Genomic DNA, 22006 nt, shown 5'->3' with positions numbered 1-22006 from the left:
GATCATTTATGACTTGACGGGCCTGAAATCGCTAAGCTGATTTCAAGTCCTGGAATCTAGAGTCATGAAGTCTGGGGCTGAAAGCAGGGTTGCTAACTATGCTGGTGAGTGGCGAGGGGCCCGGAGCAATAGAAAAATCATGGAACGTCTTTGAACAGACCAGCCATGTCTCTCCCACCAGGGGGTGATCTTAAACCTGGCTAGGCAAATCTGTTTGGACCACAACACCAATTCCAGTGGAATCCCTGCAAGGATCTGTTCCACCTGCTCCATTGTTTAACAGGACTATGGCGGCACCAATCCAGAACACATGTCAGATGTCATGCCATGTGATAGATGTTAGCATCCGGCAGATCCATGCCACCCAGCAGTGTCTGTAATTGCAAAATTGACTGTGCCAGGCGAGGGGGTTTCAAGGCCAAAGGAAAGTGACAAGAGTTTGTTTCACCGCCCTAAGAAAGAACAAAGACACAAATAGGAATGGCCTGGAAGTGGTAAAGCAGATGGGGCATAATAATCATTTTTATTATATTAAACAATCAAAACCAAGAGAACAAGCCATGTTGCCAGAATAGAAGGTCCTTTTTTATGGCCACCAGAAGAGGAGGGAAGTAAAGTGAAAAAATGTCAAACCGTGAGGTCCACTAAAGCCTTGTCTGCAAGCGATTTCTTGTGGGTGGCCTCTAGGGCCCCGATCTTCTCCAAGAGATCAACAATTTGATTGGCCCTGGCCTTGCTGATACGCGACACAATCTTAATAAGGACTCCCCGATGAATCCCTTATGTGCCTCTCATACCATCATTAGAACACTATCTGAGCTCACGTTAAATGAGAAACCAGTTACATCTTCTAACAGTTCAGTGTTTTTTTTATAATATAACAATGTGTTATTACAGTTATGTATGACATGACATCATCTTTTAATTATGATGATAGACAAAGTTTTAAAAATAATTTCCTCAAGCAATTCTTGCATTAAGTTTGCACCTATTGATCTGCTTTTACTCTTTTTCTTTTCTTTCTAGAATTACTTTGTATATTTTTACCCAATTTTCAATAATACAGGCCCAATATAACAAGTATATAGTCTCATTTTTGAAAAGGTTGCAAGCATGTGGCTCCCTAGCTCTTTTAATACATGTTAAAGTGGTTGTAGACCCTTACCTTTTACTACAGGTAAGCCTATAATAAGACTTACCTGTAGCTACCTGGGATATCTCTTAAACCTGCATGGTTTAGATTTCCCCTGTATCAGTATGTGCCGACGTCAATGGCACATGTGCACTGAAGCTAGTGTGATGTTACCGGTGGCTCCCACGCACATGCTCGGGAGTGACATCATCACGACTCTGGCCAATCCCAGAGCCGGAGCCCGCGATATCCCTGAAGTAACTCTGGGAGGAAAGTCGTTGGCGATCTGTGTACTGGGACCACTGCGGGGGCTTTGATCTAAGGTGAGTATTTAATAATGAGCTGGTATGCTATGCATACTGGCTCATTATGCCTTTGTTTTGCAGGTTTTTTTTTTTTTTTGTAGATTTACAATCACTTTAAATAACAGATCAGAATAAAGGATTTCTGTCAAGAATCAAGTACATGCCCCTATAATTGTGGGGCATTATTAGTGCTGATGGGCTTGAGCTCCTCTGCACCGTGTAAATTTGAATGATAAATTTTATCACTGCAGTGAAAGATACACACATCTGAATATCATTCTTATCCTCATCTATAAGTTGATAACTGTTGAATACATTTATAAAATGTTGAATCATCGTACTTGTAATTCAAGGTGAATTCCATTCTTCTTGTACCATTATTCTAGTTGTTTATATGAATATGAACAAATATGTTTTATGTTTATTCAAGGTATTATTCGAACTGCATTGCCAAACATGAACCGAGAAATAAGAGAACATTACCAAGTTGTTATTCAGGCCAAAGATATGGGTGGCCAAATGGGAGGATTATCTGGAACAACCACAGTGAATATTTCTCTTACTGATGTCAATGACAATCCACCTAGATTTACTCAAAGTAAGTTATGCTCAGACATTTTAAGCTTATAATATATATGGAGTAGTTTCACCTAATATATATTTTTGAAATTACAGTATATTTTTTACTTTCTTTTTATTAAGTTGTTTTCATAGTACACTTTAAACAAATGAAATTTCTGAATTTTCCTGATTAAAAAATATAGAAATAACATAGACATGACATAGCATGATAGATATGAAAGAAATTGTAATTTTACTCAGCTAAGAATTCATTAAATAATTAAGTAGTTTAACCACTTTTGTACTACATGTTTAAAAAACATAATTGTTCTGTTTGCCAATGTCAGTGAACAGAGACATTGGTACAGAGCTGATCTGATCAGCTTTGTACCTTCAATTTGCTGTTATTAAAGACCAATCGCAGCTTTCGCATAATTGAAGGATTGTGTGTTTATAGTGTCCTCTTCCTCTTACACTGGAGGAAGAGGATGAAACAGGATCAAATACATGAATGACTCAAGTTCCTGAGTACTGTAGAAGCTACAGCAGTAGCCATTCAAGTTGTATAAACCTTTCAGCCTCACCATACATCTGATCTTCACACTGTCTCTCTATTTAACCTGTATATTAAACATTCACCTCTCCTATCCTGCATATTAAATCCACCATGTGACCTGTACATTAACCCTTTCATTCCTCCTACCTCTATGTATGATTGGTATGTACTGTATCTAGTGTAGCATTATGAAGCTCCATATTCTAATAGAAGTTTTTGGGGTCTTATTTCTGAAAGGAAATTTTCTAATTTCTGAAAGGAGTTATTTTGGGGTTTTGCACTGTCCTGCTTTATTTTTTATTTTTTTTACAGTGATTAAGGAAAACTGTCTTTTCTCCAAATTCTTTGGTATTACCCTTGTCCTTTTAAAAATAAAACGATAAAAGCAATAGATAGAAAACTAGTAATGTTAAATTCTAATATCAAGTAATGTAATGTTAAGTGTACTTTCAGTGCAAAGTGGATTTGCCTTTCGTAAATAACCACAATGCCATTAAAAGGAAGCCCTGTTTGCCTTAATAAAACAATATATTATTACATTTTTGTTTTAAGTAATGATAAAGTTACTGCTGAATAAATAGGTCCATAACATGAATGTAAATGGTACTCTGGTCCATAGGGGATGTAGAGGTGAAGTGGTTATAATCTCAATGGTTTTAATTGCAATGGATAAGGCCTTGATGTACAGATCAAATTTTATCATAGAAACAAATACCGTTGCTTTTATTAGGTTTTAGGCTGGGTTCACACTATCGTAAATTGGATGCAGGTTTCCCTGCATCCAATTTGCATGTCAGGAGATTGTGACCAGCTCTCTATGGAGTGGCTCCGGTGAAAATTGCACAGGAGCCCTGTGCATCTTCTGGTCCATTTCAGGTCAGAATTCAGACAAAAATTCGAGCTTAAATCTGACCTGAAATGGTGAACAGGGATGCACCGGACCCCTGATGTGAGCTGTACCAGTGTTGCAGTGTGAACCCAGCCTGAAAGGTGATTGATAGACTCAAATTAAGGCATACATTATAGGCCTATCATGGAATCCACAAACCATAAATAAATCTAAAACTTTTTTGTACCTTTGGAAATAATGAGGCAGGGAAAGAACCCTTGTCATGTTTTTATTACTGTCTCTGGTCCTGCTCTGGAGAGACCCCCCTCCCCCTCTATTTGTCCTGCTTACCATTATCTCCTGGACAGAAATTGGGAATATTAACATTTTAAAGTTATCAATAGAACAGGAGGTGAGTGGCAATCTTACTATGGGATACTTTTTCCAGTAACAACAGTTTAAAGGGGTATTTCCATAATATGGATTGATATGCTCTCACTTTTGTATCTACATGACCAGAACTTAAAGCGGTTCTTCACCCTAAAGGGGAAGTTCCGCTAGTATTATCCCTCCCCCCCTCCGGTGCCACAATCGGCACCTTTCGGGGGGGAGGGGGGTGCAGTTACCTGGATAATCCAGGTAACTGCACCCACTTCCGGCCAGACCGCCGCATGGCTCCGCCCACCGCCGCATGGCTCCGCCCCCCCCGTTGTGTTCTGGGAAACACACAGTTCCCAGAGACACAGCGGGGAACCAGCGCAGCGCGACTCGCGCATGCACAGTAGGGAACCGGGCAGTGAAGCCCTCTTGCTTCACTTCCCGATTCCCTGACAGAGGATGGCGGCGGTGGCTGCAGCGAGACGAGCGATCGCTCGTCATCTGCCGCCGACATCGCTGGAACCTGGGACAGGTAAGTGTGATATTATTAAAAGTCAGCAGCTGCAATATTAGTAGCTGCTGGCTTTTAATATTTTTTTTTTTGTGCAGCTCCTCTTTAAGGAAAATCTCCCTAATATGAATTAGATGGCAAAAAGTGACAGAGATTGTATGCATTCACTATGCCATCAAAAATAAAAAAAATAAAAAAATGACAAGATACTGTAAAGGTTTGTGCTTTAAATACACATCTTTCAAAATGTAGGTTCAAACCCAGATCAATGAAGGATGATTTTTTTTTTAACCATTTGCAGACCAGCCACTGCAGTTCTACTGTGGCAGAATGGCATGGCTGTCCGAAACAACATTCCCTTACGTGGCTTTGCCTTTTGGCCACTAGGGACGCACATGTGCCGCTGAATGTGCGCACGCAGCATGTCCCCTGAGCCAATGCGAGTGCCCGGTGGGCCCGGTGGGCGCGATGACTTGTGACAGAGCAAGAACCGGTTTCTGTGTGTGTAATACTGTGTATGAACACCGATCTCTCTCTCCTCCTAGACAGTCCCACCCCCCCTACAGTTAGAACACACCTAGGGAACAAAGTTAACCCCTTGATCGCCCCCTAGTGTTAACCACTTCCCTGCCATTGACATTTATACAGTAATCAGTGCATTTTTATAGCACTGATCGCTGTATAATTGTAAATGGCCCCTAAAATGTGTCAAAAGTGTCCAATTTTTCCGCTGCGTTATCGCAGTCCCGATAAAAAATGCAGATCACATTACTAGTAAAAAAAGAAATAATAAAAATAAAAAAATCTATCTCCTATTTTGTAGATGCTATAACTTTTGCACAAACCAATCAATATACGCTTATTGCAATTTGTTTTACCAAAAATATGTAGAAGAATACATATTGGCCTAAACTTAGGAAAAAAATGTTATTGATACAAAATATGGGATATTTATTATAGCAAAAGTAAAAGATATTGGGGGTTATTTACGAAAAGGCAAATCCACTTTGCACTGCAAGTGCACTTAGAAGTGCAGTCGCTGTAAATCTGAGGAGTAGAGCTGAAAAAAGTAGAAGCTCTTCTGATCTTATCATCCAATCATGTGCAAGCTAAAATGCAGTTTTTTTTTATTTTCCTTGCATGTCCCCCTCGGATCTACAGCGACTTTACTTTCAAGTGCACTTGCAGTGCAAAGTAGATTTTTCTTTAGTAAATAACCCCCATTGTGTTTTTTTTTTTTTAATTGTTGCTCTTCTTTTGTTTTAAAGTAAAAAAATTTAAAACACAGAGGTGCTTAAATGCCACCAAAAGAAAACTCTATTTGTGGGGAAAAAAATTGTCAGCTAAAGCGTTGCAGTGGCGTATCGCTAAAAATGGCCTGGTCATTGAGCAGCCAAATCTTCCGGGGCTGAAGTGGTTAATTAAGTCAGTTGAGTGTAGCATGCCATTACTTTCTTTCACTTTCAGCATATCCTTATTTCATCACTTTAATCAGGTCAGTTGTTCTCATTTGGTTGGTGTCTGGAAGGAGGAAACAGAAAAGCTATCTGGAATGTCTGTGAATAGCTATAAAGTTTTGTTTTTTTCAATTTTAATCTCATTGGGTAAAGGGTAAGAGAATTAAAGAACTCCTTTACACCAGGGAAGTTGATGTCTAGAGTAAATTATAAAACATAAAGCTTAAAGTGGTTCTAAAGACTGCATTATGGTAAAAAAAAACTGACTGCAGCTCCCCCCCCCCCCCAACCTCTCTTACCCTCTTATATTTTCCTGAGTCCAATCTTGATCCAGGGCTGTGCATGAGACCTACATCTCTCTTAATTTTCTTCTTCCTCATAGACTTCGATTGACTCCTGCTGTTGTCAATCACAGCCAATAAGGAGGGAACGGGGCAGGGAAAAGCCATGGATTGTGTGTTTATGGACACACAGAGTGTGGCTTGGGAATGAGCCTACATGGCTGCCAAGTTGCTTGCTATAGTAGGCACTGGGCAGAGGGGAGGAGCCAGTAGCACCAGAGGTTATTGTATGGCAGTTAAAGTAAAACTAAAGGCAACACTTTATAGGCCCATATAGTGAGATTCACCCTCTCTATTTGTGAAATGAAAAGTAAAAGAAAATCTAAAATTTTGGGTTGCCCCTAGAAAAGTAATAGAGGGGAAATATTCAAATGGGGACAATAGTTCTGGTGAACTGGGGGTCCCCAAGGGATTGCCTTAATTTGCAGTTAGTCTGTTTTGGCTACGGGACAGGAAGTGAAAGGAAATCTCCCCTATTTGGATGCAGATGGCAAAAAATAGACTGACAAGGATTATCACTCCCTTTACTCTATCAAAAATAAATAAATAAATGAATTAAATATTTAAATATTTGCCTATATTTCTTATATTTTCTTATTATTACTTTAAATATGTAAACAAATAAAATACAATGGTCTTTCTTGAACAAGTTAGATTTAAGACAATTTTGCTAAAGCTTTTATTATGTCTGCTATTGCATATAAAGTCTAAAACATTTTTATACATTTATGTGTTAAATTTGCAATTTCAATCAATTAAAGTATTCCTTTTATGCTTATGATGTCATAGGCCACATTTAAATGTAAAAAAAAGCCTCCAAATACTGCCAAGAAACCTTTATTTTGACATTTTGTAAGTAATATTTAATTATGACTTCCATTAGTGACATAAATGTCCTAAATGATGTTAGTAGAATTAAAATGATGCTTTACTGATAAAATTTTATATCAACGATGACCTTTATGCTTTTCAATGTAGATACTTACCATCTTAGCATCTCAGAATCATCTCCAGTTGGGACTACTGTTGGTCATATTAAAGCAGTGGATGCTGATATTGGCAGGAATGCTGAAGTACGTTATAGAATAACAGATGGGGATGAAATGGGAATGTTTGAAGTAACAACAGAGAGAGCAACACAAGAAGGTGTCATAGCTGTAAGAAAGGTATGTAAGGTTCTGAAAACATCATAAAACAAATGAAGCTGTAATAGACTGAGACAATATTATTTTAACATCCTCCTTTTTTGGATGTATCTGAAGATTAAAGATGCATTTAAATAGTATGCCCACCTAAAAATAATAATTTGAGTTTCATTTTTGGATGACGCTAATGATTTAAATCCTTTGTTAAATTATACTGCTGGTACAGCTCAAGTCTATGGCCAAGTAGAAATGACTCAAGGGGTCAATAAAAAGCTCTGCCCAGTTTTCAAGAAAAATCATGCTCAATATTTTATTTTTTAAGGGCCTGCTCACACTAAAATTATCTGTTTTGGTGCATTATTACATGAGCATTAACTTAGGCTATTATGAGTGTTAATGTGTGTTGTTTTAGAGAAGCTCTTCATTGTTGTACACTGCAGCTTGTCATACATTGCGTTGTGCATTGTGTTATACAGTACAGTGTATAGGGGTACCATTCACAATGACTAGCATACTGGAAAACAAACAGTCTACCAGCTCCTGAAAGGGTGACGCCCCCCTGTCATAACACAACAGCCCAGCAGGGGAGAACGCTGTACTAACGTTGGATTGGTAGTGCAGTGGCTCTAACCGGAGCTGTCAGGCTTAAATCAGAGTTCCACCCAAAAGTGGAACTTTTACATTTAAGCACACCCTGACAAGCCAGATGTGGCATGTAATTTTTTTGTGGGGGTGTGGATATCTAGTTTTGACAGGTACCCAGCTCCCACTTCCGCTTGCACTGCCTAGGCGAATCTTCTTCTCCCCTCCCTCCTTGCAATCTCCTGGAACACATCACAGGTCCCAGAAGATTTCTCTGCAATTAAGGATGCGCAGAGTGACTCGTGCATGCGCAGTGCTCACCCGGCTGTGAAGCCACAAGCTGTCACAGTCGGGTGCCCAAATAGTGATGCCAGTGCCAGGGAAAAGCGGCGGATAGAACCAAGGCTTCGGGCAGCCGCATCACTGGACCATGGGACCGGTGAGTGTGTGTTTATTAAAAGTCAGTAACTACACTTTTTTATTTTCAATGGTTTTATTAAAGTTTTTACAAAGAACATATTGAAAAAAAAGGGGGAAGAAACAGAGGAATATACAAAATATGTCATACATTTTGGCATGTGAAGGAAAAGCACTTGTACTACAACATATGCCATATTTAAATAACATTCATAAAAGAACAGTATTAACACTCTTAAATACTAGATATAGAGTGGAGAGCGTTTCTCCACCCACCCCCAACACCCTGTATGGGATCAGACTGTGTCGGGGGGGGGGGGGGAGATTCACCTTCCTATGAAGTTGCAGATTACCTAACATTAAGCAGTGCATACTGATTGCTTACATTTTCCTCATCACTTTCCTCAGATCAGCAAGGCCAGGTTGGAAATATAGATATGGGTGAATTCTCACCATGGATTTGCTACCTGATTCTATAAAGATTTGAGGAGCTGTGTCCATGATTCACTCGGAGCTGGACCCATTATTTGGCCTTGGTAGCAGGTGGTAACCTATCCTACTACATATTTGAGTTTTCCACTTATGTTCCCTTAAATTCAGTATGTTCCCTAAAATTCAGTATGAAGAAACTTGGGTGTGAGTATCATTGCTTGCAGTCAGTGTGGGTAGGTTGGAGGTAGGTACAATCATACCTTAGCTTGGGTGTGCAGCTACGAGTTCTTATAGTAGGCATTGAGATTAGAAACTGTGAGGGGGAGTAGGGGAGGGGACTGTAAGGATAGGGGATGGGACGGGTGAGAGGAAGTGACTGGAGACTAAAGGTAGATAAGTGCCAGACCATCTGTTTGTGGAATCTGGGGTATATGTTTTTTCTTCTTCTTCCTCTCCTGTTTTGGGGTATGGGTCTGCCAATTTAGGGCAGGTGTCTTTGATAATCGTCTGTTTTTTTGTTTTTATTTTTTTTTTAAATGGTGCCAGCAACACCAAGTTGACCTATAATTGTCAGGAGAGTCTGAGATGCAACGTTTGGCCACATTGACTAGATGTAGGGAAAAGGTAGTGAAAGTAGTCAGATTTTGGAATAGCGGAGCGGTGTAACAGAAATTGGGCTGAGGAGAAATCTAGTGGGAAGGTAGAGATCTGGCAAGTGAATCTATCGATCTCTTTCCAAAATGGTTGAATTAAGGGGCAGGCCCACCATAGCAGCTACACTTTTTGTAGCTGCTGACATTTATTAAACAGAAAAACTAGTGGAACTCCTCTTTAAGAAATATATAAGACATTTATAAGGTGCCGGGGGGGGGGGGGGGGCTGAGTTCATCAGGCTCCATGTCAATTATCACTTTTGTGTGTATTGGTCTTTAATGTGTAAGCATACTGGTGTTATTCATTTGTATGCTTTTTAGGTGATGGGTTCATCCTTGGTTCGGAGGCTTTTTCGTGTTTGTCCACATATATACATATATATTAGGGAGAGATCAAGTGTTTTTACCACTTGCACAGAGAACAATCTGTCAGGATGAATTTATCAAAGTATTAAATGTGCATTCAAGTGATGTTACTATGTCAAGTACAATGTTTAACAAAGCTTTCCTATTGTCAGCTGCTGATCTGTATTATATTGAAGAATACACAGCTTATCTCTGTGTCTGTACTGGCATACTAGTGTTTATCTGAGTTAAGATATTGAGACATACAGCTGCTGAGCCTTGATTTCACATTGTGGCATACCTCTGTATCACTCGTGCTGGCATATCACATTTCAAGTATATACAATGTGTCATGCCATGGCTGATTTTTACAATAACATGGCAAACCAAAAGTTCTATTTTTACAGAAAATACCTGATAATCCATATATCTAGGCTTTGAAATAAAGATATGGTGAAGCTGATTTGCCTCAGCTTAGAGTGGCATGAAACTGCTAACCTGTGTTCATAAAAAATGTAATAAGTATATATGCAGCCGAAATTGTGATAAAAAGTGTATTTGTTAAATATATTTACACATGGAAAATATGTCCACATACAAATGTTTGGGTTGATTAGGGATCCTTTTGCAAGTTGTAGTAGCTGTTTTAACATGCATTTATTATTCTCTTTACAATACTTTTCAGTTTCAATACATTTTTATTACAATAATGTTTTTATCAAACTGTTAATCAACCAATCATACATAACAGGGGTGAGAAAATGTGCCCAGGATTGATGCATTGGTGGTTTGTCAAATTCTGCTTGGAATTCACAAAAACTGGACCAAGCCTTATGCAAAGTCTGTGGGGAAGTGAATCTTGATATAAAATTCTGGATATTTTCAAAGCTAAATGGGAAGCTGTTGTCAAATAGGGCATGGGATGTCTTTAATGCTATCCTCACAATCCTTACAATACCTGAGTACCTCACAGCCAGCTTGACCAAATTTAAAATCAAATCCCTTTGATATCCATTATCCAATTTGTCTTCTTATTTAACTGGCTACTCCACCGCCTCCCAGGCAGGGCCTGTGTTTTTATAGAGGGCTAGCTACCCTTGTTTCCCTCCCCCTCCCCCTTTTTATATCTATCTCCCCAGATGTCAGGTGTAAAACTTTAGTAATGTTTACATATTAACTCATACCTTTTATTGTACTGTTATTTAGTGGCAGCTGGTGTTGTTTTTTTTTGGGGGGGGGCAAAGTCCCCCCGTCTGTCAGTCTGGGCCCACACTTACCCCATCTCGCAGGCAGTGCTCCAGGCTGTGGCCATTTCCTCCCTCGGTTCCCCAGAGTTTTCTCTCTGGGCTGCAGGAATTTCCTCCCTTGGTTCCCCAGAATCTCCTCCCTCCTCCTCCTGACTGCCAATCAGATCTCATCTCCTTTTAGCCAATTGGGTGATGGGTCTCATGACCCACTTCCCGATTGGCCGGGAGGAAAATCATGTGAAAATAGTGAATATGAATTCGCTATTGTCATACAACTAGGCAGGATTGGAGCGCAGTGCTCTGCGGCCTAAGCTCACTCTTTTTTGAAGCCTATAAGAGCATCTGGCTCTATTCACATGTTTCAAAGAAACACACCCCTGCCATTGGAATCCATGAGTCCAGCGCCCTGCCGCTGCTGTTATTTCTAGCTACAGCTTCCTCCTCTTGCTTAAAGTCATCCAACCTTTTTCTTGCATGGTACAAGGAAAGCATACTATCACTAGGGGGTTGATTTACTAAAACTGGAGAGTGCAAAATCTGGTGCAGCTGTGCATGGTCCCCAATCAGGTTCTAACTTCAGCTTGTTCAATTAAGCTTTGACAAAAAAACCTCGGAGCCGATCGGTTTCCATGCAAAGCTGCACCAAATATTGTACTCTCCAATTTTAGTAAATCAACCCTTGTGTCTTTTGTTGGCACTGTTAGGCCTATGTTTTATGTTGTAACACCTGTTTTTGTTCATAACTTATTCGGACATCTAATTTGTATAATTATTTCTGTTGATTGTTTTCTACAATATTAATCAAGCTTTATTTTACTTGACTGTGTTTTGTTTGCCGCAAACATTATATAAACTTTTTATTGAAAAAAAAAAAAAGGCAATTGCAACATTTACCAAAGCAAACATTTGAAAAAAAAGAAAAACACAGTGGGGAGAGTTCCTTTTAATACAACTTTAACCCCCCTGACGGTCTTCCCGAGTCTGGCTCGGGGTGGAATTTTTGTACCATTAGCGGTAACCCCGAGCCAGACTCGGGACCACATCGCTGGATCCAGGAGGAGGTTTACTTACCTTCTCCCTCGGATCCAGCATTGTCTCCCCGCTGTACGAGCGAGCTGTGCCTCGCTCGATCTATCACGGAGCCGATCTCCATGCCCTGCGAGCGTTGCGATGCATGGGGACGGAGATCGGCGCCAAATTCAAAAAGTGAAACAGACAGTATACATACAGTATAATGTAATCTTACAGATTACATTGCTGTATGTAACTATTTCACATCCCCGTTGTCCCTAGTGGTCTGCCCAGTGTCCTGCATGCAGTTTTATATAATAAAAAACTGTTCTTTATGCCTGGAAGCTGGAGATTGTCCATAGCAACCAAACTGTCACTTTACATCAAAAATGGTTTTAGACCAGCTAGAAAACAGCAATAAAAAATTGTAATCACTCGCAGAATTGAGCGATAGCGATTTGTGGGGAGATCAGTCATCAAATACTGAAAAGTAATGACAGTGACAATTCTGCAACTGAGCACATTTCAGTGTTTTTGATTTGATTACATTATTGAATAATTTTTATTATTGTTATATTATTATTTGGTACAATTATTTATAGTTATTTATTATATTATAATTTATGATTTCATTTTTCAAACTTTATCATACCCGGGATGTCTGCTAGACTCTGGTTTGGACAGATTTAAGAGAGTTATTCCTAAGAATTACAGGACTACAATATAAAACGCCAAATTTTCATGCAAAATAATGGTACCGCTTTTAGCACCTAAAATCCGAAATAATCATACCGCCAGGGAGGTTAAGAGTGATATTAAAAAAAACATTTCTTTAAAGTATATGCTTGGGAGATGCCTTTTGGTTCTATGTAGTGTTATGAAACACGAGAATACAATTTTTAAGGAACAATGTCATCAACACTATATTCTGGCATTGCCTATTTTGGATATGTAATTGTTAGTTTTTTTCCAACTTTTACAGTAAAGTGGTTGTAAACCCTTACATATACCCACTAAAATAACTAGCCTCCGGCGATACACTGAGATAAAAAAAAAACTATATCAGTTGTACCTGTTTATCTGAATCCCCCTTCCGCTACATCCTCCTAAAGCACACATTTTACACAGCATTTCTTAGCTCCCAAAGTCAGGGTGGAGATATAATGTTACACACTGCACATCATAGGTCAGGGAGCTGAGTGTAATCTGAGACCTAAATAGAGGGAAAGGGCACACTCCCCTCTACACAGTCTTATAAGGAAACATTCACAGTTGAGGCTGTCAATCACCTGCTGTGTGCTATTGGTGGGTCAGGGCCATCTCTCAGGATTATCTAGTGTAAGCATAGACTGTCAAAAGTGACTCATGCAGATAAAAGAGAAATGACAGAGTAAAAATGAATAACACTATATGCTTTGATCAAGGCACTTGCATACTATAGAATGATACGTTTTGTTCATTTCAGATTACAACAGTTTTAAGTTTGGATAAAATGAATTAGCAGCACACTGATCTAATTGATTTCTACTTGAAAAAAAATTGTTAGTATGTAGTTTTAGCTGTAAAACCTGTTTTTTTTTTTTATCCTGTGGCAATGAGTCAGAAATGGAAGTGCCGCCACAAAAGACCTGTCATAACTATCATTCATTGTTGGTTGTTATAGATGACTTTTAATCTGTTTGTCATGGCTCCTACCATAGTTTACTTTAATGTCAACAGTCTTAACAGCCCCCATAAGAGAAGAGCACTGCAAATAGAAGTCCAATCCCAAGTCCAAACAGGGGATGTTGTTTTCTTACAAGACACCCACTTCCTCAAACCTCCTGGGCTCTTTTTTTTTTTTTTGCCACCTCAGTGAATTTGTTCGGGGGATTCAATTCACCTTTAAGTTCATCTATATCTCCTCCCACATTACACATCATTGTGGCTTATTTATTTAAATGTGTTCTATTAAATAGGGTTAATTTGCAAGTAAACAACCAAGATATCAAGTCTCGCTGCCTGCGGCGCTTTTTAGCCTAACCACCATAGTTATTTATCTTATTCTACACCTAGGTGTTTTAATCTACCCACTTCTCCCCTCCCCCGCCCCCCCTCCTCTCAAGCCCACCCCCACCCCTCATCGCATAAAACAACACATTAAACAACAAGGAGGAGAAAAAGAAAAAAAGAATACATGGCAAAGAATAGCTGGGACAAATATAGAAACTGCGAGACACACGATCATTCTCGACTATCTATGGGGGAATCCCAGTTTCATCAATCCATAGCTCCATATCCTTTCAAACTTCTTACTATTACCCTGCTTAATATAGAAAACCCTTTCATTGCTAATTATTTTCCTTATATTCGTCAACCATGTTTCAGGTAATGGACTAGAATGTGACTGCCAGTTTTGGGCAATCAGCCTCCTTGCCTGGAAAAGGCATCTAGTAACTGGTGTAAATAAGTTTATAGGGATTTTGTATCCCTCCGGTATAGCCAACAAACCAGTCCTCACTGTTGCATCCAATGTCAAGCTAAAGATTTCATTTACGTGCTCTATTACCCGTGTTCAGTATCTAAAAAGCTTCGAGCACCTCCAAAACATATGGATGAAATCTCCAACCTGACCACATCTAGGACACTGATCATTATCTCTCCACCCCATTTTAAACATTTTCCTAGGTGTATGATATACCCGGTGAAAAAAGAATAGTTGGGAGGCTTTCTGTGACGGAGAGATAGAAACCTTGGTTCCCTGATCCATTATCCACTCCCAATCGGGTATGGACACTGGTCCCACGTCCCTCTACCATTTCCTTTTACTTTTGGTCATACCGCTTCGATCTAACAATTTATCCCCCAACCTAGTATATATAAATGAGATCAAGCCTTTAAGCGTATCTCAAGACATGATTTGGGATAGCACCGGGATCTGAATCAGTTGTATCTCCTGTGATCTGAATTGGGCCTGAATTGCGTGTCTGACCTGGAGATATTTATACAATGAGCGGTTTGATAAAGAGAATTCAGACCTTAAGTCAACAAATGACCTAATATCTGAACCCTGAACCATTTGCGCTAGCTTATGTATCCCTTGATTTACCCATTCCTTACATCTTTCAACTTTAAATAGCTCATCTAAATTCCTATTATCCCATAAGGGAGCCAACGCGGATACCTTCTGGTATCCCAATAAGGCCTTGACTGTTTTCCAGAGTTTAGTAACCTGGATAGTTGTTGGGCAGTGCGTATTAAACGAATTTGCCTCTAACGCCTCCATAAGCGTATTGTGTGGACATCCTAGCATTAAAAGCTTGTGGCAGGGGTTAGCTTCATTTATTGCTATTGCTCCAGCTAAATGCTGCAACTGGGCCGCTAAGTAGTAGAGTCTAGGATATGGAATCGCCAACCCCCCTTCTTCCAACGACAGCTGCAGAGTCCGTAAGCTAATCCTCAATGGACCCTTTTTCCATATGAGGAGTCTAAATAAGGATTCTATTTTCTTAAACCATCCTACCCCAATCCATAATGGTGAGTTATGAAGGAAGTACAGGATTTGAGGGAGCCATACCATCTTAACCAGATTGCAGCGGCCCGCCATCGAAAGGGGAAGACGACTCCAAATATCGGCCTTTTGTTTTAACTTTGCTAGGAGAGGAGATAGATTATCTTCTAGATAAGAGTTTACGTCCCTAGTAATCCACACCCCCAGATATTTAAACTTCTCAACCTGTTTCAAATTCAAAATATCCTGGGGAGCGCAAATAAACCCCCTTTCCAATGGCAACAGAGCGGATTTATCCCAGTTAATGGTTAATCCTGATATAAGACCAAATTCTCTAATCATCTTCATTGCCACTTTCAATGAGGTTTGAGCATCCCCTAGAAAAAGCAAAATATCATCGGCAAACAATGCAATTTTTTCCTCTACCTGTCCTCTCCTAAATCCCTGTATATCAGGGCTGGCCCTAATGGCGATGGCCAACGGCTCCACTGCCAAAACAAACAATAAGGGGGAGAGGGGGCACCCCTGCCTCGTGCCTCGTTCCAACAGAAACGACTCAGAGAGCTCATTATTAATTTTAATTTTCGCTCTTGGGTCTGTATAAAGCAATTTTATCCATTTAAGAAATTTTGGTCCAAACCCAAATCTAGTAAGCACTTTAAATAGGTATACCCATTCGAGGCTGTCAAATGCTTTGGCTGCATCCAGAGTCAAAACTGCTCTGGAGCTTCCATTGTCTACTGGAATCTGGGTATTCAAAAACAATCTACGGATGTTGGTACTAGTAGATCTATTCGGGATAAAACCTGACTGGTCGGGGTGAATGAGCTTATGGACACTTCTTTTTAGGCACGTTGCAAGCACCTCTGCTAAGATTTTTACATCTGATCCCAAAAGCGAGATCGGGCGATATGAGGCCGGGTCCATAGGGTCCTTATCCTCTTTAGGGATAACCACTATAGTGGCTTCCAACATCGAGGAAGGCAAGGCTCCACACCCCAAGGACTGCCTCAATGTCTCCAGTAATTGTGGCAGCAGGACCTCCCCATATCTCTTGTAGACCTCGATTGGTAATCCATCAGGTCCTGGTGCTTTTAAATTAGGCATCTCTGCCACCGCTCTTTGGAGTTCCTCGATAGTAATTGGGGCCTCCAGTGCTGCTAAATCTTCTGCTGTTACTGTTGGCATATTCAAATTCCCCAAAAAAGCAGCCATAGCTCCCCCTTCACTTCCCCCTTGGGATTTATATAGTGAGCTATAATAGTGATAGAATGTGTTATTAATAGTGGATGGATCAGAAGTGGTCTCTCCCTCTAGGGTCCTAATTGATAATATCGCTGGGGGGGCCGTATTTACTTTAACCAGCAGAGACAACATTCGTCCCACTCTCTCTCCCTCCCCAAAATTTGCTTGTTTCTGCAATATACGTCTATTGTCCGTCTTGCGCCTAGTGATTGTCTTGAATTCTTGCTGTTTATCAAGCCAGGCCTTCAGTGTAATAGGATTCGGATTTATAATATACTGTCTTTCTGTCTCTAACACCACCTTAGTGGCTTCCTCTTCCTGTTTTTTCATCTCGGCCCTGTTTCTAGCAAATTGTTGAATAAAAAGACCTCCTAAAAAGGCCTTTAAAGAGTCCCAAACGACCCCCACTGATGCTGTACCCATATTAACATTAATAAACTCTTTTAACACGGTTGTCACCCGATCCGTATCCTTCATTAATTCCAACCATAAGGGGTCCATTTTCCATTGGCCAGAATATTGTTTCTTACCTACACAAAGTGTCAATATTAGGGGGGAGTGGTCCGAGATTCCTCTCGGGCCGTATTCTACCTCATCCACTCGTGACATCGCACTGCTATTCACCAAAGCCATGTCAAGTCTCGATAATGTAGAGAAAGTTGCTGAGTAGCAAGAATATTGTCGCTCCCCCGGGTACCGAGTGCGCCATGCATCGCATAGACCAGCTTCATGTAGGAAGCGAGTTAACCTCGTTGCATCTTTCACTGTTGATATATTTACAGTTGGGAACCTGTCCACGGATTTATCCAAAACTTCATTAAAATCCCCTACTGCTATCACAGGGATATCAGGTTTATCTATTACAAAAGATAGTAACTCATATAAGATCTCCAATTTAAATGGAGGAGGGACATATATGTTGGCTATCACGTAGGGATTATTTTCAATTTGACAATATAAGAAAATATACCTACCCTTTGCATCTATACAGCTATTATAACAAGAGAACCGAACCGCCCTATCGACAAGGATGCTAACCCCTCTTGCATAGGTTGAGAATACGGAATGGAACTAGGTCTGGAATTTCCGACCTTGTAGACACCGAATCGTATCACCCATTAAATGCGTCTCCTGGAGGCATAATAATCCGAGTCCTTTACCCTCTAAAGCTGACAAGACCACTTTTCTTTTGGTCGGATCTCCCAGGCCCCGCACATTCCACGATACTATCCTAATTCTTTTCACCTGCATCACTACTTAGCATCCTATAAATTGGGCAGTTTTAACAAAAACAGTAAAAAAGGTAAAAAAGTGTATAAATATATTAACACCAAAGAAACCTTCCCCTTTTTTCCCTTAACTTTACATGCGTGTGCCCTATGTAGTGCATAGTATTTTCTCCCATCCCCTTCTGAATAGTGCATCTTCAAATTTGTGTATCCTTGTATTATTTTTATTATTATTCCCTTACCCCACCTTCCCATCCCAACTCTCCCACCCCCCCCCCTTACCATCCTCCCAACCTCCCCGCCCCATAGGGCTACCCCCTAGGGGTACTCTTGTGGCCTTCTTACAATACTCCCACCACTCACTACACATACCTACTTGTACTTCACACACCCTTGCTGCTCAAACCCTGCCCCCCACCTACATTGTGCACAATACAAAATATAAAAATTTGCAACAAGCTTACCCCCTATTCCTACCCACCCCCCCATAGGATATATACCCCCAAATCCCTTGAAATCCACCTTACTGCCCTGTACTGTATATTTATAGGTCCTTTTTAATTTCATCTAACCATTAGAATGCTTCCTCTGGCGCGTTGAAAAAAAAAGTTTTTCCTGATGCAATCACCCTTAAGCGAGCTGGATAGAGGAGCGCATACTCTAGCTTGTATTTAACCATTTCTCGTTTGACTGGTATAAATTCGGCTCTTCTTTTCTGAAGGTTGGGGGAGAAATCAGGATACAAAGAGACCCTAGCTCCTTTAAACCTAATATCTCCCCTCATTCTGGCCTCCCGCAATAGGGACACTTTATCCTGGTAATTAAGGATCTTAAGCATTATAGGCCTAGGACGCTCCCCCATATGACGAGCTTTTACCGAGGTAAGGTGAGCCCGTTCTATTGCAAATATCGGGGTAAATGTTGCAGCCCCAAAAAGTTCTCGGAACCACCCCTCAAGAAAACCTATCAAATTAGTCCCCTCGCAGTGCTCAGGGAGGCCTAGCACCTTGTTTCTTCGATTCCTATTCTCCATCTCGTCGAGTTTATCCGCTTGTGTAGTAACATTTTTTTTAAGTGAATCAATTTCCAGCCTTGCAGGCCTCAACTCGTCCTCCATCGCGCCCATGCGTTCCTCAAGCTCGGTAGTTCTTAATATAGTCCTATTCAGTTCCTGCCTCATAGACAATAATTCCTCCTTTATTAATCTTAGCTGTTCATCAAAACTGGATATCGAATCTTTACATTCCTTAATTGCATTCAAAATGTCTCTTAATGTAGGCTCCTCATCCAAGTTGCCCAACATCGGTAAGTGGGAGCTGCTTAGCGCTGTTTCCTGGTTCGTTGTTACTATTGCTGGTTTACCTCCCCCCCTCCCTTGTTGCCCCCCACTTTAGCAACTGATAGAGTGGAGTTGGCCAGAGACTGGCCTTGACTCCTTCTATCTGCGGAAGAGTTTTTAGTGTCTTTATTGTGTAGATTTACCTGCTGAGAACTTAGGTTGCTGGGTGAGGCTGGGCCCGAGTGGGCATAACGCTCCAATTTTGCCGCTGCCGCCGCTGCAGCCATTTGGTTAGTTTTGTCCTTAGCGGCTCGGGTAATTTGTTGACCCTCTGAGGGTATTTGCTCCTCGGGGATCTTTTTCTCGACATAGTTAAATTAAATGACCACGTAGGAACCCGCCTTACAAATAATCAGCTTCCACTTATCAATTAATCAGGCAGGGATAGCGCTAGTGCAACACGCTCTATTGCGGGGGAAAAAAAAAAAAAGGAAAAGGGGAGGGGGCAGCAATATTATGGCGTCTCTCCTTTTGTAGATGACACTTACTCACTTATCAGAGGGGACAGTGCTAATTGACATCTAACCTCCAGCCTCCGCAATGACCCTTCAGCCAAATATTCACTGCTATTTTATATTTGTATATATCTGCACATATTCAAGCTAGGGTAATTCCGGTCAGTAGTTCATTACAGTAGTAATTGGAGACAAGAAAAAAAAAGGAAGAAGTACTTATCTTGATTGCTAGTCCATGCACATAGAGATCCATGAATCCATAGGATGAGGATATTCAGGGCAACCAGATCTTCCTCTCACTTCCCCACACAATTAATCAGACAGCGGTGCGATCTACAATATATTGCCTCTTGGCTCATCAACCCTGCTGACAGGCAGATCGGGGGGAGGCAGAGCGCAGCGAGCGAAGGGGGGAGAGCAGGGGAGAGCGGCGGAGAGGGGGTTTTGCACAGGAGTCCCCTCTCGCCTATACAGCGCACGACAGCGAACCCGCCGCCCAGAGCCTAGAGCCACACGTGTCCGCGCGCCAAGCTCAAACGGAGCGGAGGGAAAAAATACCGCGGCGCCACGGCAGCTCGGGAGCCGCTCGAAATCTCGCGAGATCCCCAGCAAAACTCTCAGCCCCTGCTCCAGGCACCCACCAACAGCCGGAGTCCCCATGCCCCAGCTGCGAGCATCCAAGTCCCAGAAGCAGCAGATCGCAGCGGCTCAGATAAGCGATATGAGCCTGGGCATGGAAATCATCAAACCGCATATACGGGGGGGCCTTTAGGCAGCAACATATAGCCCGGGGAGTGGAGAGTCAGAGCGGGGGTCTCAAAATAGGCAGGGTGGCGAGAGGGAGAGCCGCACCATGCTCTCACTCCTCACTCACACTCACTCCCATTCACATCCGGCCACACCCATCTGGCTCATACTTGCTGGGCTCTCTCTTAAACATGTTTCACAGGTGTTTGTAGCTAACTCTGACAAAAAATGTTATCCATGAGGGACTCTTTAATGTTTCTATCTAAATCTTTCATTATAGATGACAGTGGTAGATATATCATTCTTTGCGAACTGGATAATGTATTGTAAACCTTGGTTAATCTCTACACTCAAACCATCAAGCAGATCTCCTTCCTAAAGAAGAACCTCAAAGAATAGGAACCTGTCATTATTATAGGAGTTGACTTTAATTCTGTTACCGACTCCACACTTGAGACCATGGTAAAATGTAGAAAGCCGTTAACCTTTTGATGTTTGGTGATGCTGCCATGGTGCTTATCGGTACCCAACCTCTACTATTATTACCTAGCTTTGCTATTAGATCAAACCTGGTATTGGTGAAATACTGATACTCATAGAAAGTGGTCACTTCTAGAAGTTTTGGCTTAACCTACTAAAACACTAGAACTGTACTTATGGCATCCCTTAACAAAGAGTTTCCTCCAGACTCCCCATACCCAGCCATCAGATCAACTATTCATGCTATTTAGGCCCTCAGCACTACCCATACTCTAACTCCAGCTTCATTATTTACTAACTCACATTCCCCACTTCAACCTTTGTGCATAGGACCGGGCTGGTATCTAATATCTATATATATCTATAGATATATTTGACAATAATATGCTACTCCCTTTTAGCAATCTCCAGCTAAAGAACAGACTTATTTTGTCCAAATATTACCAGTTTACCGTATATCCAAATACAACATCTTTGGAAAATTCCTGTAACTCCTTATTTAAATGTTTCTATTTCACAATCTTAATCCATATAGTGCACCTAAAAAGGGAATCTCCCTCTTTTACAAAGAACTGAATAGCTCTTCTGTCTTCACCAAAACCACAACAATACTTAAATGAGAATGGAATGTGGACTTAACATTCCCAGAAACTACTTGGTGAACACTGTTAAATTGACTTACCATTCCACCTTATGCACGGATCATTGGGAATTGTCTCAGAAAGTTCAGCACAGAATGAGCCCTAACATAACACTGGATTGTTGGCACATTGTAACTGTCACTGTCAATGACGCTACTGCTCCTCAGTCATATCATACTAGAACCAGACCTTCAAATTAATGTTGGAATTTATCCCCTCATCAATCTTTCTTCTACAGACATGGTACTCCTGCACATCAACATAGATTCCAGCCCAACTCAATTAGAACAATAGTTGTACACATTACTCTCGTAGCTAAGCCTTCTTTTGGAACCTTTGGCTGTCACACAGTACTCTCCTCTATCTGGTATATTTCTTATACTTTACAATATACTCTATATAGCAATTGCTACCTGACCTCCTCATACTAACTCATATATGGCTGAACAAGAGATGTATGTAATATATTACTTTTACG

The 22006-nt window shown here is 40.9% G+C and overlaps 1 protein-coding gene across 2 annotated transcripts in view; it reads left to right on the top strand.

The window, feature by feature from the left end:
• Positions 1-22006, top strand: part of LOC143996775 (cadherin-10-like) — a 639446-nt gene that overhangs the window by 389372 nt on the left and 228068 nt on the right. For both annotated transcript variants that reach the window (XM_077492037.1, XM_077492038.1), the window contains exons 5-6: positions 1868-2035; positions 7049-7236. In XM_077492037.1, the coding sequence (XP_077348163.1) occupies positions 1868-2035; positions 7049-7236 (356 nt within the window). The remainder of the gene's footprint in view (positions 1-1867; positions 2036-7048; positions 7237-22006) is intronic.

Source organism: Lithobates pipiens, unplaced genomic scaffold (assembly GCF_037356315.1).
Source record: "Lithobates pipiens isolate NorthernLeopardFrog02 unplaced genomic scaffold, aLitPip1_a1.2 Scaffold_19, whole genome shotgun sequence".
NCBI lineage: Eukaryota > Metazoa > Chordata > Amphibia > Anura > Ranidae > Lithobates > Lithobates pipiens.
This window is presented reverse-complemented; position numbering and strand designations above follow the sequence as displayed.